Source organism: Drosophila guanche, unplaced genomic scaffold (genome assembly GCF_900245975.1).
Source record: "Drosophila guanche unplaced genomic scaffold, DGUA_6, whole genome shotgun sequence".
NCBI lineage: Eukaryota > Metazoa > Arthropoda > Insecta > Diptera > Drosophilidae > Drosophila > Drosophila guanche.
The window spans coordinates 3,467,412-3,494,943 of record NW_022995753.1 but is presented as its reverse complement, the minus strand read 5'-3'; the positions used below and the strand labels follow the sequence as shown (position 1 = coordinate 3,494,943).

At 50.3% G+C, this 27,532-nt stretch overlaps 3 protein-coding genes across 3 annotated transcripts in view; 2 read left to right on the top strand and 1 right to left on the bottom strand.

Annotated features, from left to right (window-relative positions):
- Positions 1–13,513, top strand: part of LOC117588546 — a 33,916-nt gene extending 20,403 nt beyond the window's left edge. The window contains exons 4-9 of the mRNA XM_034279925.1: positions 10,931–12,080; positions 12,148–12,323; positions 12,421–12,694; positions 12,765–13,059; positions 13,121–13,233; positions 13,313–13,513. Of these exons, the coding sequence (XP_034135816.1) occupies positions 10,931–12,080; positions 12,148–12,323; positions 12,421–12,694; positions 12,765–13,059; positions 13,121–13,233; positions 13,313–13,464 (2,160 nt within the window). The 3' untranslated portion in view covers positions 13,465–13,513. The remainder of the gene's footprint in view (positions 1–10,930; positions 12,081–12,147; positions 12,324–12,420; positions 12,695–12,764; positions 13,060–13,120; positions 13,234–13,312) is intronic.
- A 1,563-nt stretch (positions 13,514–15,076) lies between these two features.
- On the bottom strand, positions 15,077–16,997 carry LOC117588550 (beta-1,3-galactosyltransferase brn). Its single transcript, XM_034279931.1, has 2 exons — positions 16,491–16,997; positions 15,077–16,425 (listed from the first exon to the last, which is right to left on the bottom strand). Exons 1-2 carry the CDS (start codon positions 16,756–16,758, stop codon positions 15,518–15,520), a joined length of 1,176 nt encoding a protein of 391 aa, XP_034135822.1. The 5' UTR covers positions 16,759–16,997; the 3' UTR covers positions 15,077–15,517.
- A 2,179-nt stretch (positions 16,998–19,176) lies between these two features.
- LOC117588308 lies at positions 19,177–27,175 on the top strand. The gene is made up of 10 exons (XM_034279496.1): positions 19,177–20,648; positions 21,464–23,530; positions 23,599–23,864; positions 23,924–24,258; positions 24,320–24,561; positions 24,615–24,805; positions 24,866–25,027; positions 25,099–25,636; positions 25,705–26,078; positions 26,152–27,175. Exons 1-10 carry the CDS (start codon positions 19,350–19,352, stop codon positions 26,324–26,326), a joined length of 5,649 nt encoding a protein of 1,882 aa, XP_034135387.1. The 5' UTR covers positions 19,177–19,349; the 3' UTR covers positions 26,327–27,175.
- Positions 27,176–27,532: the final 357 nt, after the last annotated feature.

Here is a 27,532-nt window from a genome sequence, read left to right as displayed (position 1 = left end):
GCGCCAGCCAAATGAATATCCGCCTGACCCACATCCAGTGGCAGCATTTGAACGGATTTGCATGGCTCCTCAGACTGCGAGCTGAAGAGCTGTGGCAGAGGGGGAGATCCAAGTGGTTGCATCAACCAGCTGAATCTTTGACATGGTTGCTCCCAAAATGCCATTGGCGACGTCCGCTTTTCGTGCATGTCCAATGTGTGAGTGTGAGTCTGTGTCTGTGTCTGTGCCTGAGTGCCGCCAGAACTTGGCCTACATCTTGTGACCGCTTTCCATTTGGGCTTCACCGTTCCTTCAATTGGAATCCAGCTCCCAAAATGTTCTAACGTAACTTTGGCTCCTCCACACCTGTGCCCCAGACGGTCAAGTGGGCATCGCCTCAGCTCAAGAGAGAGATCGCAAAAGAGTTTCACTTTGATTGTTCGATCAGGTTCCCCAATTGGGAGAGTTGGGCCCATCGAAAGTGATTGTGGATTGCTGGGAATTATCAAATGAATGCCAGCATTATGGCCAGATAGTGACATGTGAATATTCCACAACACAAGACGCTGCCAACTGCCAATTGATCAACTTCGATTCGGCTGTTTTTTTCATCGGATGTATTAATCCTCCCATCAAAGAGGCATCATCAAATCTCAAGCCACTCTGCCTCTGATGGCTCCTTCTAAGAGCTGCAACTAAATCGGCTAATGCGACAGACGTGGGGGCAAGTGCAGTCCAGGTGGGGCCAGCTTATTGGTTGGCATTCCAATGCGTTGAAACTTAGGCCATTGATGTGGCTGTGGCTCTGCCTGTGGCTGCTGATGTGTTTTTGGCTTTGTTTGCTGATGTGCATGTGAATGTCGAGGCGACCCTGCAATTGTGCGTCATTAACATGCAAGCAACATGTTGTTCCTGAGTAAGGGAAAGGATGGGATGTGATGTGATGGGATGGCTGGTGAGGAGTGATTTGAGCAAACAGCATTATCGGATGATCATCTTCAAGTGGCTCGAGGGCCGACTAATGACAGTGCAGCATTCTCTATTGCTTGGCCTGTACAGCCGCAGCAGCCAACCTGCATCCCCCATCAAATCCTCTCCTGCTGCCTGGCCTGATCATCTATCTAAATACGTGCGTGGCGGGGTAATTTTTGTGTGGGCTGGGGACGAGGGAGATGTATGTACGTAATGTAATGGTGGAACGACCGACGGTGGATGGATGGATGGATGACCTTTTGCCATCTGGCAGTATTAAAATTTTGAGCATTCAAATCGTAGCTAGATATCTCTCGCACTCCTCAGCGCTCAAGCTCTGCGTCTCGCCCCCCCTCTCTCCCGTTCTTTTTCTCTCTCAATCTCTCTCTGTCTTTATGGTGGCTCCTCTGACAGTTGGCCGCTGCTAACCAGGTCAACTAACGGCAAACGTCCGCAAGCTGTTAAAGCCAACTTAAACAAATAGCAAATAGCGCCTTGCCACCGATCCGAGCCCCCTCCCCACATCCATCTCGCGCTCTCTCTCTCTCTGTCTCTGTTGGCCCGCATCTTCTTGTTTGGCTTGTTTAATGGCCTGGCTTATACTTGTGCTCCTGCTGCTTCTGCTTCTATCTCTCGTTCGCCTCTCTTTTGGCTCTTTCTCCGATCAATTTACGCACAATACTCGCAATTTGCATTCAACTTTCTTTCAATTTCAATTTGTTTAGTATTTCATTTGGGTGGAGAAACAGACAGACAAACAGACAGACAGACAGGCAGACAGAGAGATAGATACAGAGAAAGATTTAGTAGAGAGAATGCAGAGACGGACGGCTCTAATTGGTTCAATAATGGCCCATAATTGACAGAGAAATGTTGGTAATTTGCGCGTTTGGCCATAGCGATTTGCCTAATCGCTGGAAACAGTTAGAAAACGGAACGAAACGGAATGGAATGAAACGGATTGCCGTGCAATGGAATGTCACGGTCGTTCGCTCTCCCTCTCTCTCTCTCTCTCTCTCTTTCTACTGCGTCTCCCTATTCTCACACGTTCGTTTTGTAGCGGCAAGTTTGTTGCCTAAGTCTTTTGTTTCCGCAACAAATTTGCCCAAACATAAAATGTTGCCAAGAGGAAACTGCGGAGATTTGTCTGCCAGAAAGCAGTAATATATTGAGATTTATTTATAATTAATACTCTTCTACTCAGCTAAGACTAAACTAAAACTAAACAAACTAAAGCAAAAAGTGTCACGAAACTCCTTAGAAAACCTAAAAAACACACTCAGACACACATACAGCATACAGAAAAGGAAAGTTTTGGAGTGAGAGGGAGGCAGCAATGACAATGGCAATGGCTGTCCCTGCAGCCACAATGTTGCATTAGACTCTGTTCGTCGGGTGAACGTCACGTACTGCAGCATCTCGGGCAACCTCCTCTTGTTTGCTGCCTTTAATTAAATGCTGTTCTTAAAATTGCGCAAACTACAAAATGAGCCACAATGGACCACTTAAAACAAGGATACATCCCGGAGGGGCAGCTGGCAGGTGGCACTGGCACTGGCAATGGCAGTGGCACTAATGCAAGTTGGTTTACATTTGCTTATCTGCCGGGTATTTCCACTGTCCACTGTCCACTGTCCTCGCCGTGTTCTGTGCTGTTTTGTTGCTGTGTGTTGTGCTCGCTTGGTACATGTTGCAGCAAATTGGTCATCTTCATCTGTTGCCATTTGCCATTCCACTTCCACTTGCTTCTGTTGCTGACACAATACCGCACCTTGCCTACCCCCCCTCCATCACCCATCTTTGTTTGGTCTTTGGCTGTGGCTGTGGCGCATTCAATTATTTCCATGTCCTGATTGCCTTGTCGTGTGACGGCGCGAGTTTTGCATTTAAAAATAGGCCGAGACTGAGACTGACTCTGACTCTGAGGCTGAGGCTGAGGCCAGACCCCGGCTTCAGCTTGTTTTCCCTCTTTAAATTGCAAATATTTTTAATGAGGCCCTCGGATCGGGGCTCGGCCTGTGTCCGTCTAGCGCCAAGTCCACACCCAACTGGGTTATCCGTAAGCAGATGCAGATGGGGTCCCAGGTACTTGGCTTGTTGCTGAGGCAAAGTGTCAGACGTGTTGTAATGAGCGATGTTCCTATACATTACCAAGATATCAAAGCATAGGCTGGCTAAAAATACTCACAGATTGCTGCCAGACTGAACAGAGATGTCAACGCGAAAGAGAGCCGCGATATCGTTTACACCACACCACGATTATGATGCCTGGCGTGCTCGCTGGGTGATGATCGATGGACGTTTCTCGTTTGTGTGGAGAAAAACTAAGCAAATTTTGCATAATTTCTCTGAAGAGTCTGCCAGTGTGAATCTAAAAGATAATCCCTGATCGCAGAGTCTAAAAGCAAAAGGGCAAGGGGTAAATCAAAGTGCGAGCATGGTCCCCTCCCAATCATGGCTGGCCGCGGTCTCAGCTGTCACGGCACCAACCGACTGGCATTCCTCGCGATGCACTGATCCTCAATGTGACGGTGACTCCAACAGACAGTTTTTTTCTTATTCCACAACTTTGCCAACATTCCAGGTTCCTCCAACATTCCTTCCATGCTAATGCCAAGCTGGACATGGCCATGCCCACATTTTTGGGCCGCTCGAGTGCAATTGCAATTAATTGTTGAAAGTTTTAAAGCTCTACACTTGCAGTTGCTATCGCAGTTCATTTGTTGCTGCCCCAGCCACTGTCTCAACCCCGTGCCCCAGCTCCCTTGCCATGGAGGCAGAGTGATGTTGCTGCTGCTGCTGCTGCTGCTGCTGCTGTTGCTTCTCATAATTGCCATAAATCATGCAACGTTGTTGCCTGATGCACTCGAGACCTGATGTTGATGTTGATGTCGGAGGCAAGTCTTGGAGTAGCTTGGATTCTTTTGAGAGACTGTTTTCGAGCTGGGGCTGTCGGACACATTCCGCGGCCTCAAATGCACCTCTAATGACTCCTGTTCTTTGTTGTTTGCCCCAATCCCTCAGCTTCGCCGCTGACGCTGCCGCTGCTGCTGCCCATCTCCATCTCCATCTTCGCTTGGGCTAATGGCTTTTGTTGGCCAACTTCCGCGAAGCGCAGAGAGCCATCAGCCATCGCCCAACGCCCATCCAAGCTGCATGGACGCACAAGCGGTGCGATATCTTCTCTTCTCTTTCTCTTCCTCTGCTCTCCTTGCTGGCAGAATGAATCTGACAATGAGCGATTGATGGGACAACTGCCAAAAAGCAGACAGACACCACACCAAGCGAAGAGTGGGAGGTGGCACAATCCCATTGCCATTCCCAGTCCCATGCTGCATCCTACCCATCACTGCGATACGCATCTGGAGCGGAGAAGCCCCAACCCATCGCAGTGGCCATTCAAAACATTTATTCTGTGGCAGGAATTTATGAAATGTTTAGTTTTCTTTTCGTATCGTTTCTGTTGAATGTTGCACGTTCCAGCGCCTGAACAGGAGGCAGAGAGCCACACCCGTTTCGGCTCCCACTCCTTACCCATGCCATGCCATGCCATGCCCCCATGTACCCTGCTCATTCCTTTGCTCATGTTGCATATCTTGTTGCCAGCATCGACGGCGAGGCAGCACTTTCAAATAACTCTCCACTTGCCACATGTGTCCAGGTGTACGTACGTACCCCTGTGTGTGTTTGTGTGTGTGCTGCAACAACCTTGAGGCGGCTCCAAAGACCAAGAGCAAGACCAAGACCAAAGCGGAGGATATCGTTGCTTGGCCAACTTGTTATGCAATAAATTTCCGGTTCTAACAAACAACAAAAAAATACAAGAAAATAAAATAAAATTTAAGACAAAGAAGCGCAGCAACAACAATGGCAAGCAGAGAGGCAGCTGCATCTATTTTTCACATGGACCCCGCCCTGGGATGCCCGCCTCCCGTTTTGGGGAGCGGCGGCGGCATGGCACCTTTCTCCTGCCTGGTCCACGGCACTTTCCAGGCTTTCCAGGCCACTTCGCTGGAAACCTGATTGCGGACTTGTATACCCCATTATGTACGTGTCCGAGGGATATGGGTATTACCACCACAGATGGTTGTCATATTTGTTTGAAATCGGATTGCCATTGCATAGAGTATCTGTGGGCCTCGAACTTGCATTTTTCCTGCCGCTATGCCAAAACCTGATCAAATTTTGTCTGCCTCCAAGTGGGTGTCAACTCAATTCAATTTGTAACGGTTCTCGAGCGTACAGAGCGGACTAATAGATGGCGCTTGACCGAGTCGAGGCGCAGCTGCATCACTTTTGCAGCGCCGCTGGGGTCCCATCCACGGGGGGTGCGACGAAAAGAGGAGGCAATGGGGAAGACTAACATCGTTGCTCTAAATTAAATTCTGAACAGTATCCCCGATGCAATTTTGCGCTTACACCATGATCGGTGGGGCTCTTACTCGTGTGCTCTCCATTTTCTTCTTTTTCTTTTCTTTTTTAATTATTACTTTTAATATTTTCGTTTAGACACACAGCACAGGAGAGCAGAGCAAAGCAAAGCACAGCACAGTCGTGCACCTGAGACCGGGAATGGGAACAGTCAAGAGTGGGAATGGGAAATACGTACGTAGAGTGGATGTGGATGTGGGACTGACTGGCAGCTGCTGGAACGGCTGGAATTGCTGGCAGCGTTCATTGTTCGATAGCAATTATTACTTCTTCGCACTTCTATTGCAGAAATGGTTATACACACACATGCATACATGAATGTGCATAGAAGGGAATGGGGCTGGCAGCTGCGTATGGGCAGAGAGAGTGAAAGAGAACGCCAAAGAGTGTGTGTGTGTGTGTGTGTGTGTGTGTGTGTGTGTGTGTGCACGCATGGCAGGTGCTTCAACTTTGCTTCGCTGGCACGTCTTTGGGACGCATCTTTAGGCCTGGCGATGATTGAAAATTACATAATTGCAAATGCAGCGAGCGAGAGGTGTGAGCCCCCACACGCAAGGAGTACGGGTCAGGTGAAGGGGGGAACCGCCACCAGCTAAGTGATTGAGTGTGATCCCTCTCTCTCTCTCACTGTCTCTGTCTGTGGCTTTTTGTTCACCGTAAGCCCCCCACCCCCTTATGCACGGTCACCTTCACATTCACATTCGCGTGTTGTGACAGCAACAGCAGCGGCAACAAATTGCAGTAAATGAAAAGGTTTCCTCCTCTGGACATTTACGATACCCTTGCAGAGGGTGCTCGCATTTTGTCAGATGTGTTTTCATAGCTAAGCCAAATAGCGTCATAAGCAGATTGTAAGTAGATCCATAATTTATAGGGTATTATAAGAGTCGGCTCATGCAGCATCCTTTCTATGCTTTCTTGTTAATTTTCAGTTTTTTCTTGTTGTTTGTTGAAGACCATTTCCTTTTGCCGGTATCTACGATACTCGATGCTGTTTCGCCAATTGATCGAGTGGACAGGGCAAACAAACCAACGATGTCAGACAGAGAGCCATAGAACGACTGAGTGAAAGGGTATGGAAGGAAAGGGAGCTGGGAAGAGAACTACAGCAAAGATACCAAGAGACAGAGAGACAGAGAGAGGCAGACATCCGTTCACACTGACACATGTGCACGTTCATAATTCCTTTGGCGGAGATTTTTGCTGGCTGCGACTGTTGCTGGATGGGGACGTGCACATTGGCCGTTCGGATTTGATGGGATCGGATCGTGTGCGAGAAGCACTTGGGAGAGGTTATGTGGAACAAGTGCACAGCGAATGCAAAGTGAATGAATGGTGGGTCCGCTCCGTCCGCCCGTTGACCCATGCTTGCAGCGTGCGGCATTCCTTTTGACTGTGAAATATGCCATTTCGTTTTGATTGACAACCAAATCGCATCGCATTTGCCATGACCAATTATTTGGCATTTACTGTTTCCTCATCATCTCTGTCAAATTGGATGTGCCATGACTGTAGCCGCACTAAGAGATGGATAGAGAGAAAGAGAGAGAGAGAGAGAGAGTGGCGTGAGGGCCGTGAGGTAGTAGATCGAGTAAGTGAGTTGAAGCCACGCCATAATTTCTAGTCTCTTAAATGATGCTCTTAAATGGCAAACTCAAAGGTGGACAAGGGATAAAGCGTGGGAGTAAGACAGAGAACTGGTTAAGACAGTCATACACATATTTTCTCCTCCTGATCACATTCTTTTGTTCATTTCGTAGCGCAGAAATGAGAAGAAGAAATTTTACTTTTTTTTAATTGACATAATCACATCTGTGGGACTTTCACTGGGGATCGTTAGAAACTTAGCCGCCCCCCCCCCCCCTCGTCATGCCTTTCTAGGTTTCCATTCAGTTTCCCCTTCACTCTCTATCTGTTCCCGCTCCATCTCGTTCGGTTCGTGGGCTCCTTATGATGCAACTGCCATTCTCTTGGGCGTAATTAGGGTCCAAACAAGACAAGATAAAGGAGAAGGCAGCCAAAGAAGAAGGCACAAATAGGCACACGAGGAGGAGGCAGCGGCTCAAGAGGCGGAAGAAGGCAAAGAAGAAGACGTAGAAGAAGTAAGCGTGCCTAATGATAACCTTTAGTCCAGTGTGGCTGCTTCTTCAACTGGTACTCCTCCTCCTTCTTCTTCTTCTTCTTCTTCTGGGTGTAGTTTTTCGTTTTCCGCAAAACCGCTAAAAGAATGAACGCCCTTCCCTTAGATTCGATTCGATTCCATTTCGTTCCTCCTTTCTCCTCGCCAGCGAGCGTAACTGCAAATTTTCTTGATTGCCGGTTTCCACAGCCCAACCCGAAGTACGCGCCACTGGCCACAGAACAGAACGAGGGGCAGGGCAGCAACGGTGGAACGGTGGAACGGTGCACAGGGGGAGGAAAGACCATTGACCATTGACCAGCTGATGAGAAGAGCAGAGCCCAAGTCCATCGATCTGCTCCTCAGCGCCCCACCCCATAATTAGCAAAGAGAGAACTGAAATGGGAAACAGTTGGCATGGCGTGTGACCTTCAGGGAGCTGGCCCACCCAATAGTTGGTTCCAGCCGCAGCCCCCCTCCAGAGGGTTTCTATAATTGCCGGCACCAAATCCAAGAAACGATCCACTCAAATTCGAAATGGTCCAAGGACGTCCCTGAATTATTGTCGGAGGCCAAAAATAAACCCGGCCCGGGACTATAAATAACGAGACTCGTGCAGCGGCACTCCTCCTCGGGAGAAGTCTGCAGCGCAGCCCCACAATGACGTCAAACGGCCGGATATGTATGTCCAGGGCGTTTGGCCTTATCGAGCCCCACAGATCGCCGCTGATCCCCGCCATAGACTCGTACTCCACCACTCTGTGGATCCATGTAATTGGCTCTGTTTCCCCTTTTGCTCGCTTCAAATGCATTTCCTCCCAGAGGAGGCAACATGCCATAGATTGGAAATTTGAGACTGTAAACATGTGCGAATATTCGGAGAAAGTTGGCAGCACAACGAATTCGGTACTCCCTACGCGGGCAGAGCATCTAGAGATGGTAAATTAGGATTACTATCGGCATGGATTGAGGAGCTTCTTGTGCCATGGATTCGGAAAGGGAATGCGGATGAGGGCAGGACAGGACAGGACAGGACAGCTATCTGCCTTTTTAACTGCCTTTTTGCCACAGCAGAGTGGAGGTGGAGCTGCAAGTGGAGTTGCAACAACAATATTTTAGATCGGCTCCCGTTGAGTGGCCGCTGCCGGCTGGGTTGCAATGTTGCTGGCTAAATTTGTTGCAGTTGCGATTTCTGTTTTGCTGCGGTTCTGTTCTCGTTGCAGTTCACGTCGTGAATCCAGGATGCAGGCAGTGGGCAGTGGGCAGTGGGCAGGGGGAATGCGATTTGTGGCATGCAGCAGACATTCCGCTGTCTTTGCCACCTATTTCATACAGCCGAACAACATTTGTTGTCGCTGTCGCTGTCGCTGTCCCTGTTGCAGTTGCAGTTGTTGTTTCAGTTGCCATTGCTGTTGTCGCTGTCGCTGTCGCTGACTTTGTCGTTGTTGTCGATGTTGCTTGCAGATGTTGCTGCATCGCGCATGCTGTGTTGCAGCTCTGCTGTTGGCCCTGCAATCGGACACGCTGCTGCAACAACATCATTTGGCACTGGCCTTTGTCTCCGCTGCCTCTCTCTCCCCCTCCTCTCCCCCCGCTATCATCTGTGGGGTTATCCTGCTCCGATTGCTAGCTGGCCATTTGCAGCTCATGTTGGGCGACTGACCGTCACTTAACATTGTGGGTAATAGCCACGTTCCAGGCTCTATAATCACAGCAGGAAAAAATGGCTAAGTTGCATGGGCAGGGGCAGGCGCACGGGGCACGGGGCACGGTGCATTTCCTAGAAATAATTGCAGTGCGAGGCAAAAGACTCCAAGTTTCGGTTACTCTTCGTTCTGGACAATTTTTGCAAAACAAATTGAATTGAATATGTAAATATAATTGCTTTGGGGGAACGAGCTAGAGCTAGCTGCACACCCTGCGCTGTATGTACCCTCCCCCCATGCAGCAGCGAAACGTTTAAAAACCCATAAATTTCGTCGTAAATGCCGCTTCAAGAGTGTACACACATACATACACACACACACACACACACACATATATATGGCATTAGCTTCCGCAAGAGTTGTTTCCATTTTGGTATGGTGGCTAGGGCCAGTGCCAGTTGGAGTGCCAGAAATGAATGCAAATGAATGCAGTTAAATAATCCATGACTCGCGCTGAATGTGTGAGTGTGTATGAGTTATCCTGAGTCTCTCTATAATTATCCAAATTGCTGGCTAACCACTGAAAAAGGAAGCGATCCTTCATGCCGCAATCTTTCTTTCTTTTTTCCTTTTTTTTATCACCCAATCGCAATCCCAATCCAAGTCATTCGTTCGCATTTCTCCAGCTTGTGTTGAGTGATTAAATGAATACTGGTTTCGGACTCAAGGATTTCCTGCTTCAACACTTGATTCGTTTTCTCAATGTTTCTCTCTCAGCTCATTGAGCAAATCCCTCACTTGATTTGTGTTCTCCTCTCGCTCTCTGGAATCAATGCAATCGATTTCCCTTTCCACACGTGACCACCCACACACCTGGCACTGGCACTGGCACTGGCACATGTGTGACCACATACCTCCATCCTTACTCCTTTTCGGACAGCGGGGGTCAGCCCGCTGAACCGTCATGCGCACTGGGGTCAATTGGATGAATGGACTTGCCTGGGATGGCTATCCACAGAAAGCAATTTGCTACCCGTTCGAATGGAAACCACAAGAATGCCAAAAAGTTGTTTGCGCTGCCGGAGATTGCAATTGGAATTGGAAGGAGGGGGGCGGCAGGCAGAAGGTGAATTGGGAACGAAACGGTGCGGGACGGAACGGAACGGAACGAGGAGCGAGCTGCGGGATGGCAATCGGTGAGGAGCCATTAGAATTTTTAACCGCAGATCGTCAACAAAAGTTCTTCTCTCTCCATGCCACCAGGAGGCAGCGAGGCAGCGAGGCAGCAGCCAGAGCGAGCTCATTAAAGTCTCACCAGTTGCATTCACTCAGCCAGTCAGCCCGTCAGTCAGTCATCCAGTCGGCCAGTCGGCCAGTCAGCCAGTCAGCGATTGCCTGTCGATGTGTTGGGGATGTGGGAAGATGTCTTTTGGGAGCCAACGAACCCAGCTGACCACGGTTAGTCGCCGTCTTCTAAGCCTCTGTGGCGTAGTCTCTGGTCATGCCACAGTTCGCTTTTATTGGTTCGCTGGTTCGGCGTTTATTTAAGCGTGTAATGGGCCAAGCCGCCAGCGGAAGTAGCAGCTTGTACAGCAGCAGCTGGATGGTACTGTCTTCCTCTGGCTTTGGAGGCTGTCAGCAGTCGCGCTTAGAGAGCGTAACGACAGGGCAGTGGCAACGATGGGGGAGAAGTCTGGCTGGGAACTGGGAACTAGCTGCAGAGTGCAGACTGCAGACTCCAAAAACTAAACCAAAATACTTCCCACTTCCTTGGCTCTTGCAGATGACAGGATCGACTAGCAGTAGCAGGAGTGCCGCTCGCAGCACACACACAATGTCCATGGGTCTGATGATGGTCTCGGCCATGGCCGTGCTTTTGGTGGCGCTGCCGGGCAGTGCCGTGGAGGCTCGCATGGCCTTTGAGAAGCTGACAGACTTTGACTTTCCGGGCAACACGTACTACAGCGTGAAGAATCTGTCGCTGTACGAGTGCCAGGGCTGGTGCCGCGAGGAGGCCGACTGCCAGGCGGCTGCCTTTAGCTTTGTCGTCAATCCGCTGTCCCCGTCGCAGGAGACGCACTGCCAGCTGCAGAACGACTCGTCGGCGGCCAATCCATCGGCGGCGCCCCAACGCTCCGCCAACATGTACTACATGGTGAAGCTGCAGCTGCGCAGCGAGAATGTCTGCCACAGGCCATGGTCGTTCGAGCGGGTGCCCAACAAGGTGATCCGCGGGCTGGACAATGCCCTCATCTACACCAGCACCAAGGAGGCCTGCCTGTCCGCCTGCCTCAACGAGAAGCGCTTCGTGTGCCGCTCCGTGGAGTACGACTACAACAACATGAAGTGCGTGCTGAGCGACTCGGATCGTCGCAGCTCCGGGCAGTTTGTGCAGCTGGTGGATGCCCAGGGCACCGACTACTTTGAGAATCTCTGCCTGAAGCCGGCGCAGGCCTGCAAGAACACCCGCTCCTTCGCCAATGCCCAGCGCATGGGCGTCTCCGAGGAGAAGGTTGCCCAGTATGTCGGCCTCCACTACTACACGGACAAGGAGCTGCAGGTGACATCCGAGTCGGCCTGCCGATTGGCCTGCGAGATCGAGTCCGAGTTCCTGTGCCGCTCCTTCCTCTACCTGGGACAGCCCCAGGGCGCTCAGTACAACTGCCGGCTGTACCATCTCGACCACAAGACCCTGCCCGACGGACCCTCCACCTACCTCAACCACGAGCGCCCACTCATCGACCACGGCGAGCCCATTGGCCAGTACTTTGAGAACCAGTGCGAGAAGTCCGCCGCCGGCCCCGGCTCACCGCCGGGCACCCTTGACAAGATCGACACGCTGCCCGTCAGCCTGGACACCATCGAGGATCCCAATCTGACCAATCTCACCCGCAACGATGTCAACTGCGACAAGACTGGCACTTGCTACGATGGTGAGTGATCTTTGCCCAAGAAGAAGACCACACCAGAAGATTCTCAACTGATTTCGCTCCCCTTTAGTTTCTGTACACTGCAAGGACACTCGGATCGCCGTGCAGGTGCGCACCAATAAGCCATTCAATGGACGCATCTACGCTTTGGGTCGCTCCGAGACGTGCAACATCGATGTGATCAACTCGGACGCCTTCCGCCTCGATCTGACCATGATCGGACAGGACTGCAACACTCAGAGCGTGGTAAGTGAATGATCAATCAATGATCACTGATCACAGCTGATCACATGATCAGCTCTAAGAAAAACCTTGTATATGCTTAACCCATCTCCTTCTCCAGACTGGCGTCTACTCGAACACTGTGGTGCTGCAGCATCATAGCGTGGTGATGACCAAGGCGGATAAGATCTACAAGGTGAAGTGCACATATGACATGAGCTCGAAGAACATTACGTTCGGCATGATGCCCATCCGTGATCCGGACATGATTCACATCAACTCGTCGCCGGAGGCGCCACCACCAAGGATTCGCATTTTGGATACGCGCCAGCGCGAGGTGGAGACGGTGCGCATTGGCGATCGCCTCAACTTCCGCATCGAGATACCCGAAGACAGTGAGTAGATGGACACACCACACCACCCCCCTAGGGATATGAATTCTAATAAATCTTCTTCGTCCTGCAGCTCCTTACGGCATCTTTGCACGCTCGTGTGTGGCCATGGCCAAGGATGCGCGCACCAGCTTCAAGATCATTGATGACGATGGCTGCCCCACGGATCCGACCATCTTCCCGGGCTTCACCGCCGACGGCAATGCCCTGCAATCGACCTACGAAGCTTTCCGCTTCACCGAGAGCTACGGCGTCATCTTCCAGTGCAATGTCAAGTACTGCCTCGGCCCCTGTGAGCCGGCTGTCTGTGAATGGAACATGGAGTCATTCGAGTCGCTAGGCAGAAGGCGTCGTCGCTCGATCGATAGGTGAGTGCATAACCATCTGAAAGCGTGACCAATCTCTGACTTTGCCCCTCTCCTTTCTCAGCAATGACTCGAAGAACACCACCATGAACATCTCGCAGGAGATTCTGGTCCTGGACTTTGGCGATGAGAAGCGCGAATTCTTCAAGGCAGATCCCAGCACAGACTTTGCCAAAGGTAAGTCTTCGGCCTTAACCTCAAACCCTAAACAGACAAAAAGCTAACCTCAATCCGTTTCGTTTTGTGCCACACACAGACAAGACTGTGACCATCATCGAACCCTGCCCCACGAAGACGTCGGTGCTGGCGCTGGCTGTGACCTGTGCGCTGATGATTCTCCTGTACATCTCCACCCTGTTCTGCTACTACATGAAGAAGTGGATGCAGCCCCACAAGATCGTAGCATAAGTCCGACAGAGAGAGAAAAAGAGAGTGTGCGAAGGAAAGGAAGGGAAAACTACAACTAAAACTAAAACAAGTGCAGAAAAAGTTTCTAAAGAAAACGAAAATGAAAGAAAGATAAGCAAGAAAGAAAACAAAAAGAAAATACACACTAAAAATTGTCACTCACACAACACGCATCCACGCAACACACACATACGCATGTAACTGTGCAAGTCTAGCTATCGCTTTGTCTCTCTCTTGCCCAAGCTGTCTCTGCCCGCTCTTTCGCTGAAAAGTGGAGCTTAAGAGCAGAATACCAGAGTGCACCACAAGACACCACACACTCGCACGCAAGCGCACACACAGACAGCACACATCAATTCACCCACACCATGCTCACCGCTCACCACTCACAACACGCCCAATGACAACCGTATAATTTTTTGTTTTTTTTTTTAATTGATTTACACATTAATATATGTATGTACTTAAAATACAATTTATTTATTTATATTTATTTAGACTTAGGGCGTGAGATGTTTGCCTATAGAAAAAAAACTTTTCATTACACACAAAACTAAGAAAGAAAGAATGAAACGAAGAAAGCGAGCACGAAGCTTAAGAAGATGAAGAAGACGTAGAAGGAGAATGAGGAGCTTTGCACATTTCAAATATGCGAATAGTATGAAAATAAAACTAACAGAAAAAAAAAACATTAAGAAAAATGTACTGCAAGCACGTACTTTCTATAAAGTTACAAAAGAGGGAACCCCATAACGAGTGCGAGAGAGAGAGAGAGAGGTAGAGAGTGGAGCGATGGGATAAATGACTTTTTTGTAACTTCTATAGAGACTGCGGCCGCAGAAGCGCACACTCGCACTCACTCACACACACACACACACACACACATTTACATATTTCACTCCCACACACACTCACTCCTTTACACCACCCCACACACACACACACACGCACTCACATTTATTTAATTTTAAAAGAAACGCAATAAACATGCAAACAAAAGCAATCAAGAAAACGAAACTAAGGACGCGCCGGTCAAAGCAAAACAAAAACAAAATAAGAACAATAACAAGAAACGTAATTTCATAGAAACAAAGTGAAATTGTGCTTAATTGTATTGCATTTATTTAATTTAAATCTATTTATGATAATAAAGAACGATAATGACAAATCCCCAGTGTTTACCTCCCACCCCACCCCACCCCGTTGCCATGAGATGGCAGATCAGCAAATACCTAAATAATCAAATTTGTTTCCCCATTGAAAAATAAGAAAATGCTTTATTTTATTGTAGGAGCGCTTAGAGTTTATTTAATGTACGAATTTGAACGTTTAAATCTAGAATTTAAAATCTTAAGGAATGATATTGTTGATCGTGGCAGATCACAGGAAGGTCGACAGCGGCAGAGTTAGTGGCTGGAGCAGACGAGTTGGCAGAAGAAATGTCATCCATCATTCGACCTTGATCTTGATCAAAATTCGCCGAAAAAACAGAAAATATATAAATTATCTTGCAAAGATCCATCTTTTCGCGTCGAAACGTCCAATATGATGCTTTCGTAAATGTTTTTTTTTCCATGCATATGGCCCGCCTAAGAGAATAATCACCAGTTTCATTATAAAAGGTTCCTTATTCATTCATTTTTATTATCATGATTTTACCGGCTTTGCAAAGATTTAAAGTCTACGGTTAGGGGACGGACAGTACATAAGCATATTAAGTGGGTTTGTACGTCAATAATATTAGGATATTGGATGCTCCGAAATCCACTATGGAATGGATAGTGCTTGGATAGGCTGCCTCTCCAATTCACTCACCAGAGATGTTGAGAGACTGATTCGCTGGCTGCTGAGCTAGAATTTGCGCTCAGAAGAATCCTAACTAAACTAATAGACGTGGAGGTACGTGGATGATATTGCGATCCTTAACTTAAGTTAAAAACTACATCGAGTGTTGCGTGAGGATATCCCGGACACCAGGGACACCATTCGATACAATTGAAATTGGATACAATTGGTCAGCGCAACCAGCAGTCGCCAGTGCATCGGACGGAGGTCATCTCAGCTTGAGAGGCTTCACTTGGGGTAGGCCGTGTTCGGGGACGTGAACCTTGGCCGCCGCCACGCAGGTATCCTTGAGGGACTTGCCCACCGGTCTCTTGGTGCACTCGTCGAAGTAGCACTTCTCCACGTGATGCAGGAACTCGACGAGCAGCTTAGCTTGACCCCCGTTGGGCCCCACGGAGTACTCGCACTCGAAGCTGTGCTGCTTGAGGTCACGCACACAGCAGTCGAGAAACTCCGAATTGGCCGAGTACCAGTCGTTGTGGCGCTCGAGTGGAATGCCCAAACGGGCACGCAGCACCCCCGTCACCCACGTATCGTCGATCCAGAAAATGGGCACCCGATCCGCTTCCTCCACGAGTCGGCTGGCAGTTGCCACGTTGGTGATGTACAGCCAGCCGGAGAGGTAGTCCGGGTAGAGGGGCTGTTGGTACTCCTGCTGCGTCACGTACCACTTGTTGGCCTGCAGGCGGATGGGCGGCTTTGCGTCCAGCACATAGCCGGCCAGCAGCGTGCTCGAGGTGGCCAGCATGGGCTGCCCTACCTCCAGAGACTCCAGGTAGCGACGCAAGTGAAAGACATCGTAGATAATGTCATCGTCCAGCTTGATGATAAACTTGGTGCGTCCCTTGCACTCGCCAGCAGCCCAGCGCAGCCCCATCACATGCTTGTAGCTCAGATTGCGGTAGTCTTCAATGAAGTTCCCCTGCAGCAGGTCCCCAAAGCGGGCCTGCTCGTTGATCACCTGCGCCTGAGTGAGGAAGCGCTCTCTGGGCGGCAGGGCTGCCAGCAGGAACACCCGCTGCAACCCCATCTCGGCCAGCTTGCTCTGTGTTATGGCCTGGCGGTGGGCGGCGCGCAGCGAGTCGTGGCCCGCATACGAGGTGACAATGAGCACAGCTATAGACGAGAATAGACACGAGATGACACAATCTGAGACGACGCCGAGAGGCTGCAACACTCACCCAGAAGCTCCTTGTCCGCGAGGCGACACACATCGCTTGCCAGCAGATAGTCAAAGTCGGTTAGGTTTAACAGAGGTCCGGCCGGAGGACGCAGCCTGGGCGCCGTTGTTGTTTCGTCGGGCAGCTGGAGCAGGAACTCATCTCTGTCGGGGGGCACGGAGGATGAGGCGGAGTCGCGCAGGTGATTTGAAATGTAGCTAATGCACAGCAGAACGATGATGAGCAGCGACAAAACAATTGGAAGCAATCTGCGGCCGCGCATGCGCATCTTCTGACATTCTCTTGTTTTTCCCCGTACCTTGTGTTTGTGATTTTGTTTGTGTGTGGGCGTGGGTGTTTGTGCTGTTTATTGGTTCGCGTATGGTCAAGTGTGCGATTGTGGCATGTGGATGTAAAGTGAATTTATATCAACGAAAACAGCCAATAATAATTGTTTTCTGGGTTTTTATAATTGGGCTGCGACGAAACTGTGACAAAACGCAATGAAATTCACTAACGCCTCACAGACATCCTACCATCAGCACTCGCAGAAAATACCAGTTTTGGTATCCGCCATCGATATATCGATAGCTGTGCACGTTGGATACGTCTTCAGCCACCGAAGAGCGGGATGGGATGGCCGCACCTTGTATTGTTGTAGCTTGGCGGAGCCATTTAAGTTTCTTACCGTTGGCGACATTCAAATTTGTGATGTTTTGAAAAGTGAGTAGCTATTTCCCAACATTCTTCTGCCCTCGGGGAAAATGGTTCTAGAGAATTAAGAAAATGTTTGAAATCTCAGGCTCTACACAATGCGAAAGGTTTCGGGATCTTCAAATATTTTCCAAAACATAAGATTAAGGACATGTAATTCTAAGACAAAGTCACTAGTTATATTAAAAGCAGCTTGGAAAACTTAATTTTAACAAAATTTAACGGAAAAAGAGTATACAAAGAACAAGCAACAAGTAGTCAAAAGCCGTAACATTCATTCCCACTTACTTATTATGCTTTTTTTCTCATTGACTCTTTTCGTTTGAATCTTATTTTGCAAGCAATCAAATAAAAGGAATTCCCAAAAACTAGCCAATCTTCTGGAGAATTCATTGATGATCCGAATAAAATTATAGTTTTAGTGCCGAGAGTCCTAACTTGCTGATAACATTAAATAGAATTTCAAAATCGAGGAAATCCATTAAGGATTCAGTTTATTTACGGTATGTTTTGGAAATGAGAAGGTATATTTCGTTATATTTTGAGGGTCACATGGTATATTCTATCGATAAGTCCGCGGTCACACTTGTGAGTGGTGGGAGTGTTTGTTCGTGTGCGTGCGTGCGTCTCTCTGTCGGTGGGAGTGTGTTCGTTCGTGTGAGTGCGTGCTTGCGTGTGTGTGTGTGTTTGAGTGAGTGCTTTTCTTTATAATTTTTTAATAATTATTTTAATTGTGCTTCAATGTGGCAGACAAATTATCGAAATAGCTGAAATCGAAAGCGAGACAAGTGGCCATTGATGGGTTAATAGTGTGAGTTTCGCGAATTGATTGTCTCAGTCGCCGTCGCCGTCACTGTCGATATGTGGTAGTAAAATCCAAGCAGAGAAAATCTGCATCACTAAGGAACGGAAGCAAGACCGCTAGGTGGTAGAGCATGTTGTTGTTGTTCGAGAGCATTGAACAATTTCAGCAGAAAATTATAAATCAAAGTCATATTCATGTTGTAACTGAGCTCCAACAGAGCAGTACTCTGTTGAAATAGCAGCAGTAGTGTCAAACCAGCAGCAGCACCAGCACAAGCAGCAGCAGCAGCAGCACCAGCACACAAGAGAAGAGAAAAAAATCAACGTGAGCTAATCAGCATAGCGATTTCTACACAAAACAGTCTTTCTCCCAAAGTGTTGGAAAAACTAAAAGATTTTCAATAAATATAATTCGAAGGCTGAACCTTAATTTATGTAGTGAACGATTAAAACACGTCGCGTGCTTTCCCCCCTACACCACCCATCATGTCCCTCGCGCTTTAAAAGCTAACTGTGGCATTTGTCCACCAAAACGCAGTCACCGCCAACGTCTGCGCTCGCCTCGCCTCGCTCTCGGTCTACGTCCGCGTCTCTGCCTCGGTTGACGTTGTTTATTTGTTGTTGGTTTTTCACTCCATTGTGGTGGCGGGTGGATAAAAAGAAGGAGGGCAAGTCCCACCGACTATAATTTTATTTTCAGTGCAATTTGTATTGCGTTTTGTTCGGAATGTGCTCCCGTATGTGATGAAAATTAAACACTAAAAAAATCTTGGTAAGCTCTTGAGGCGATGGCAAAGTAGATAAATTCGACAGCTCTGCTCGCGTCACGTTGCGTCGCGTCGCGCTGCTCTGCTCGGTTCGGCTTCGCGTTCGGTTCACCTCGGAGCAAAAGCAAAAGCATTGGCAGAGGCAGCGCCATCGCCAGCGCCAGAGCCAAAGGCAATCTTATCGCTGGAGAAGCCTGCCAGGCCACACCAGCACACCCCCAAGTAGCATATTGATGTGGATGTCGATTCGACGATGTTAATACTATGGTGATGGTGATGATGATGGCTTCTCTTCGCCTGGTAGCCTGGTAGGCTACCATTCGCAGGGAGGCTATGCGAAGTGGCGCTGCCCGTGTCGCTGCTGCTGCCGAAGGCTGAGTGGTGAAAATTAATATTGATTCCGATTTCATATTTTGCAACAGCAAAAATAGCCGCACCATTTGTATTCAAAAGCGGAGAACATAAATTTACTGAAAAATAATCAAAGTGAAGAACGAATAGGGAGAAGGAACGTAAAATTCAACGACGGGGGGCAAAATCTTCAAAGAGGGGGGACACGGAAGAGGTGGAGTCTGCTCCACATTTGCCCTTGAAGATGACGGACTTTGTGGAGCTGCTCAACAGCATGTCCAGTACTTTTAACAGCGACTGCGCCACCAGCACCGCAGAGGGGGGCACGCTGCTCAATCTGGACCTTGCCGAAGACAAGACGCTAAAGTGGCGCAATCTGGCCAACAATCAGTTTGCCTGCAAGGACAAGGAGAAGAAGCAGAGCCGCGCCTGCGAGGAGGTGCAAGCGGAGGCGGGGAAGGCAGAGGCGGACGCGGAAGCGGAGGAGCAAGCCAAGCAGAAGAGTAACCCAGAGGAGGAGACACTGTCCAAGGAGAAGAAAGGAGCAGCGGAACTGGTTCCGACAGAGGATATTGAGGAAAACATCAAGGAACTGCTGGCGGATGTGGTTGATGCCGCGGCCGTGAAGCTGGAGGAGGAAGAAGCTGCAGCGGCGGAGGCTGCAGCAGCGGCAACACCTGAAGACCGCCTGCAGAATGAATCAAAAGTGTCAGCAGTGCAGGATGAGCCAGCTAAAGAAGAGGAGGAAGAGACAGCAACAGAAGGACAGAAGGAGTCAGAAAGCGAAACAGCGGCAGAGCCACAAGCAGAGGCAGAGACAGAAGCTGCAGCAGAAGCAGCAGCAGGTAAACCTGAAGAAGAGGAGAAACAGATACCCAACACAGCTCCCGCCAAAGCAGCTTCGTCAGCCGAGTGCGACGACGTCGGCGACGAGCGCAATGCCGAAGTGAAATGTATCAACGACGAACGCATTGCCGAAGAGAAGTGCATCGGGAATGCAAACGCTGGTGGAGAGGCGGCAGCTGCAGGGCAGGCACCGCCCGCCAATGGCAGCGATGACAACGCTGCAGCCACAACAGAAGAGGCAACAAGCAGTGGGGTGGCCGACGTCAGCCCAATTACGGTAAAAGTGGAAAGGGAGCCTGGTAGCACGGGGAAGATGGATACGGAAGGCATCAAGACTGAGGTGGCAAAGGAGAGGGATCTACTTATGCCAGAGCGGCGGGCAAAAGCGGTACCAAAGCAGAAGGAACTCGAAGAATCATCAGGAGCAGCAGCGACAGCCGAAGCTGCAGCAGAATCCCCATCACAAACAGCAGCTTCGGTTACAGATACAGTCACAGCATCATCTCCGATTCAGACTCCGGTTCCGGCTCCACTTGTTGTCAATTCTGCCAGCATTAGCGTTGACGTCGACTGCTGCGCTGACGCAACAGATTCGAATTTGATGAATGCTGCCACTGCTGGCAGCAACAGCAGCAGCGACCAGGCGGCAGAAGCAACAGCAGAACCACCAGCAGCAGCAACGAGTGCTGATAAAAATGTACGTATCCGTGTATGTGTGTACGTGTGCGTTTATGTGTGTGCTGTGTGGTGTGTTCCTCAAACCTGAGCCTCAGACTGGTGCGCTCTCCGTTCCATTTATTTGATTCACTTTCCGTTTTACGGTGATTTCATCGATGGGATTTGCCATCGTGGTGGGTAGCCATCAAGCTGCTGCCATCAGGTGCAACAGGAAGTGCGAGAGAGCTGGGTGTGGGGGCTAACCGTTATTCCAAAACTTAGGAGTAGTAAATGATGAGGGGGGTGCAACTGTGTGTGTGTTTGTCTGTCTGTGTATCTGATTGGATTGTTGCGTTATCAGGGGAGCTCCAACAACTGTCCGATGCAAGCAAAAATGAAAGCATTACCACAACGGGTCAGCGAGCTTAAAGCTCTTCGATCGCAGCACAGCAAAGTGATGATGGAAAAAGTGTATGTAAATTACGGGATCAGCACAGCAATAAGGCAGCTAAGATATGTATGTAGGCATGTGGTACGTATGTATGTATTAGTGTATGTATTCGCATAGGAACTGATTGATTTGGCTTCAATCTGAAGAGATTTCGATGTCCACAGATTAACACAGAATCTAAAATGCTTTAAAGTAGTATTATCCATACTTCTGTACATACATATGTACATACCTATGCATTCCCTGACCCTTACTTGTCTGTTTGGCTCTGGAGTCGTTACCGTGGTAACCATAAAGGTGCAACCATTCCCCCTCCCTAGACTCCTAGACTCCTAGTTAAGTACGTGCTCCAAATGAATTGGGATTAAAAGAGTCATTTTTCTTATCCACATCCCTTTTTGCAGGAACAAATTTCACCTGGCAGTGCGCGGCGCTCGCGTCGTACACCTCGACCCACGGATAGCCACATCCCCAGCAGTGCCAGTGCCACTGCCACTGCTGCAACCCCTGCAATCCCTGACGAGCCACAGGCTGAGCCAGTGGCGGAGACAGATGCTGCGCCGAATGTCCAGGAGCTCAGCTCAACTCTGGAGGAGAGCAGCGAGGTGAGCAATGTGAAGAAGGAGCCAGAGAAGCCTCCACAAATGGAGGATGCCACCTCCAGTAGCGGCGTGACCAGTACCAGATCCCCGCCAGCACCCAAGCGGGGACGAGGTCGTGCAAAGAAAATCAAAACAGATGCCGAGTCGGATGCTGCTCCAGCTGCAGTCAGCGAGACGCCGCCACTCATGGAGGAGCCAGTCGTCGAGCGGAAGCCGCCTGGCCGCAAGCGAAGGCTGCCCGAGGAGCAGCAGGATCAGCCGCTGGCCGAGCTAGTGGCAGTGAAGACGGAGCAGGAGGAGGCAGGGGAAACGGCTGCTCCAAGCGGTGATGCCAAGCGGATGCGACGCAGTGTCCGCCTGGGCAATCGCCATCCCGCGGACGGTCCCGCCTGGGACGAGGTCAAGACAGAGGCTCTGCCCGCGACGTCCGAACTGCTGCTGCCAGAGCTGGTTGGCATTGCGGGTGGCGCCGCCGCCGCAGCTGCCGCTGTGCTGGACGAGAAGACGCCGCCGAAAAAGCGCGGACGGAAGGCCAAGATACCGCCGGTAGCCAAGACGGAACCCCACACCTCAGCATCGGCATTGGCATCGGGAAGCGGCAACTCCAGCACGTCTCTGCCCCTGATAAATGGGAACAAACGGACCGTGCAGACGGCCCATGGGGGAGGCATGGGAATGGCTTCTAGCGATGTTCAGCTGCCGAAGCGCTCCAAGCGACGGATCAAGCCCACGCCGAAAATCCTCGAAAATGATGAGCTGCGCTGTGAGTTCGAGACGAAGCACATCGAGCGCATGACCCACTGGGAGACAGCAGCTGAGGGTGACTCCCATTTCGAGACGCCGCAGCCGTCTGGTAGCGGAGGAGGAGGCGGTGGCGGCGGATCCAATTCCTCCACGTCGCGTCAGAAGAGCGACAAGTCGGATGGCAGCGGATTCGATGGGGGACAGCATCCGGCCGGGACGAGTGCCATCAAGAAGCGTCTCTTCTCCAAGTCCCTGCGCGACATTGAGAACTCAGGAGCGGCCCTGCTGGCCAAGAGCCGCGTGAAGCCCAGCCCGGATGTCGATCAGTTCCTCTGCGACATCAAGGCAGCCCGACTGACCGCTAACCGCTCCCCGGAGGAGCGCAAACTGAACAAGAAGCAGCAGCGAAAGCTGGCCAAGCAGAAGGAGAAGCATCTGAAGCATCTCGGCCTGAAGCGCAACAACAGCGAGGAGGCCTCCGACAACGATAGCTCCAACACGGACAACGAGTTTGTGCCCACCACCCGTGTGCAGGTGGGCAAGCCAAGTGTCACTTTGCGTCTCCGCAATGCCGCCGCCAAGGAGCAACAGCCCACGACCTCAGCAGCAGCCGCTGCAGCAGCGGCAGCGATGGCTCCTTCATTGAAATCACAGCATCCACCCCAGGCCACAGCGAAGTTGACACGCCGCGTGGCCGTTCGTGGAGGAGCTGCAGCTGGAGTTGGAGCGGGACAGTCACAGGCAGCAGGAAGATCGGCAGCGCTGGATGCTGAACAGCTTCACTCATTAAACAGATCCATTCTGGCAGATGTGCCGGCCGGATCCTTGGACGATGCTGGTGCTGATGGCATTCCCACAACCTCCAAGCTGGCACTGACCAAGTGCCTCTGTCTGTGCCAGAAGAGCTCTCAGTACTATGCGCGAAATGCACCGGACTCCTCCTACTGCTGTGCCATTGACAATGTGGACGAGCAGAAGATCGGTTGCTGCAACGAGCTGCCTGCCGAGGTGCACAACTTGCTACGTCCCAGCCAGCGGGTGGGCTACATGATCCTCTGCGATGAGCACAAGAAGCGCCTTCATGCCCACAACTGCTGCGCCGGCTGCGGCATCTTCTGCACGCAGGTGAGAGGCAAAAATCCATGCGCCTAATCCCATTCCTTTTGCTAATCGAATTCACATTAACATTTCAGGGAAAGTTTGTGCTGTGCAAGCAGCAGCATTTCTTTCATCCGGACTGCGCTCAGCGCTTCATCCTCAACAGTCCCTACGATGACCAACAGCGGCAGCAGCAGCAGCCGGGCGGATCGAGATCAGGGTCTGTCGGCAGCAAGTTCAGCAGCCCCATGTTGGTGTTGAAGTGCCCGCACTGCGGGTTGGACACTCCCGAGCGCACCTCCACGGTGACCATGAAGTGCCAGACTCTGCCCGTCTTTCTGGCCACCCAAAAGTACAAGATGTGAGTGGATCAGGTCCGAGTGGAGGCAGTCCAGGGTTAATCTTTAACCTTTCTTGCAGCAAACCGGCCAAGCTGACAACCTCCTCGCATTTGGCGCAGTTTGCTGGACCCGGCAAGGTGCCCAATGCCAGCGCCAAGCCCAAGGGCAGGGCATCAGCATCCTCCACCTCTGGATCCAAAGCGAACGGAACGCCGCGCGGCGCAAAGGCAGCCAGCTCGGGGAGCCAAAGTCAAACCATCAATTTCGAGCAGCTAATACCCGACTCGGTGATGAATGTGGTGCTGCGTGGACACGTTGTATCGGCTAGCGGTCGCGTGACCACAGAGTTCACCTCCCGCGACATGTACTATGCGGTGCAGAACGATGATCTGGAGCGTGTGGCCGAGATTCTAGGTGAGTTTCACACTGTCCACTGTGCCTCTGGCTGCGAGTAAACATCTTCCTTCTCGTACAGCTGCGGACTTTAATGTGCTAACACCGATACGGGAGTTCTTGAATGGCACCTGCCTGCATCTGGTGGCCCACTCGGGCACCCTACAGATGGCCTATCTGCTGCTCTGCAAGGGTGCCAGCTCCCAGGACTTTGTCAACATTGTCGACAGCGAACTGCGAACGGCCCTGATGTGTGCGGTGATGAACGAGAAGTGCGACATGCTCAATCTCTTCCTGCAATGCGGTGCCGATGTTGCCATCAAGGTAATGCTTTTGCCTCTGCCTCTTGCCTTTAATTGAAATCTCTGCTTTGGCAGGGGCCCGATGGCAAGACGAGTCTACATATTGCTGCCAAGCTGGGCAGCGTGGAGGCCACGCAGCTGATCGTGGACAGCTACAAGGCCTCACGGAACATTACCAACTTTCTGAGCTTCATCGATGCACAGGACGAGGGCGGCTGGACGGCCATGGTCTGGGCCGCTGAGCTCGGACACACGGACATTGTGAGGTAAGTGGCAGTCAGGCAGTTGTCCCCTCGTCATAATTGAATGCATAATAATCCCCACAGTTTGCTGCTGAACCAAGGAGCTGATCCGAATATCTGCGACAACGACAACAACACGGTGCTGCATTGGTCAACGCTGCACAATAATGGCCTGGACACGATCACGGTGCTGCTGCAGGCAGGTGCCGACTGCAATGTTCAGAATGTGGAGGGCGATACACCGCTGTAAGTCTCATCCCCAACCCACTCCCCCAGCAGGTGGAAGAGATTAACGAAACGAACCAATACCCTCATAGCCATATTGCCTGTCGTCATTCGGTGACCCGAATGTGCATAGCTCTCATCGCCAATGGAGCTGACTTGATGGTGAAGAACAAGGCCGAACAGCTGCCCTTCGATTGCATACCCAACGAGGAGTCTGAGTGCGGCCGCACCGTTGGCTTCAACATGCAAATGCGCAGCTTTCGACCCTTGGGCCTGCGCACCCTGGTCGTGTGTGCGGATGCCTCGAACGGACGGGAGGCGCGGCCCATTCAGGCGGTGCGCAATGAGCTGACAATGTCGGAGAACGAGGATGAGGCGGACACGCTGATGTGGCCCGACTTTCGGTACATCACCAACTGCATCATTCAGCAGAATTCTGTGCAGATCGATCGTCGCGTCTCCCAGATGCGCATCTGCTCCTGCCTGGACAGCTGCAGCAGCGATCAGTGCCAGTGCAATGGCGCCTCCTCGCAGAACTGGTACACGGCCGAGAGTCGCCTCACCTCCGACTTCAACTACGACGACCCGGCGGTGATCTTTGAGTGCAATGATGTCTGCGGCTGCAATCAGGTGAGCTCTGTCGCCGCTCTCTAAACTCTCTCGAGCCTGTCCTCATTATGCATTCTCTTTGCCTTTAGTTGTCGTGCAAGAATCGCGTGGTACAGAACGGCACGAGAACGCCGCTGCAGATCGTCGAGTGTGAGGATCCGGCCAAAGGCTGGGGCGTGCGTGCACTGGCCAATGTCCCTAAAGGTACCTTTGTGGCATGCTACACGGGGGAGATACTGACCGCCCCAGAGGCAGATCGCCGCACCGACGACAGCTACTACTTCGACCTGGGGCATGGGCACTGCATCGATGCCAATTACTATGGCAACGTGACCCGCTTCTTCAATCACTCCTGCGAGCCCAATGTGCTGGCCGTGCGCGTCTTTTACGAGCATCAGGACTATCGCTTCCCCAAGATTGCCTTCTTCGCGTGCCGCGACATCGATGCCGGCGAAGAAATCTGGTGAGATAATTGTTCTCTCTCTCTGTCTCTGTCTCTGAGAACGCTCTAAGTTTTGTTTTTTCTGTCTAAACAGCTACGACTACGGTGAGAAGTTTTGGCGGACAGAGCATCGCTCCACACTGGGATGCAAGTGCCTGACTGAGTCCTGCAAGTATGCCAGTCAATGCACCAGCACAAATGCCTCGCCCACAGAGGCGACAACTGCAGAGGCAGCAGCTGCGGAGTCAGCCGAACCAGATGCGGTTTAGACTTGGCAACTCATCAACATGCACACCCACCAAGCCAGACATTGGACAGACATCACAAGCAGCTCCAAGCAGCAGCCACAACAAGAGATCCGCCATATACATTCATCTATAATTATAGATCCAGCAGTGACCAGTGCCGCTCACTGATATAGATGCTATATGTACATACATATATATATGTAGAAACCATTACCATTACCAATCGCATCATGAATCGAAATGAGAGGCACCCCGAACCAGCGAACCAGCGTAGTCATTTCGCGGGTGCCTCTTCGACTGCCAAATGTTTCATGATGAACGCATTTTAATCATTCTTTTTTTTTTGTACATGTAAAATGTTTGTTAATTATTATTTTTGTTTGTTTTCATTATTATTGCATGTTTTCGAGGCGGTAACTAAACCGTTAAGTGCTGCAATCGCTGCAGCCTGGCCCAGCCCCTAAGTCCATTTTTTCCATTTGCTGTGTGTGCGCGTTGCTAGTTTTAGGGACTGGAGTGTATCGAAGCGCATCTAGTCATAAGAAAGAGGGAGAGCAAGAGAGATTGTATACTCAACAGTTACAGTGCGTTTCATATAGCTAATCATTAGTATAAATCCAAGACCCCCCACCCAAGACGTACAGCTGTGAACCGCATTTTACGTACTCGCGATAGACACACTTACACACACACACCCACACGTGAATGTAACAATAATAATAATCAGAAAAACAGCTAAAGCGGGAATCCCATGAGAGAAGAAAAATTTTTTTTATTTAAGATATGAAAATTTGCATTGCAACAAGAGAAGAAATATATATGTATGTATGTGTACGTGTACGTGTAGCCGATAAGCAGAATGAATCAAAATAAAGTAAAAAAAAGTAACTTTATACCATATACATACATATATACCAACATATTACATATATGTATGCATGTACATACATATATTGCAGTCTATACATACATACATAGCAGGTTAAAGTACTGATAGTCGTTAACAGAAGAAGAAAACAAAAAGAAATACACAAGTGATGATTGTATTTAGCCATACTCGCGCACACACACACATTAACAGATTCGATCTGGGTTAACTGGTTTCGTGAGCGAGATACTCCCCCCCCCCCCCCCCCCCCCCCCCCCCCCCACCCCCCACAAAAAAAAAAAACCACAAATACAATTTTATTTATTTTTTTTTTTTTTTTATTTATATTTATCTTTAAA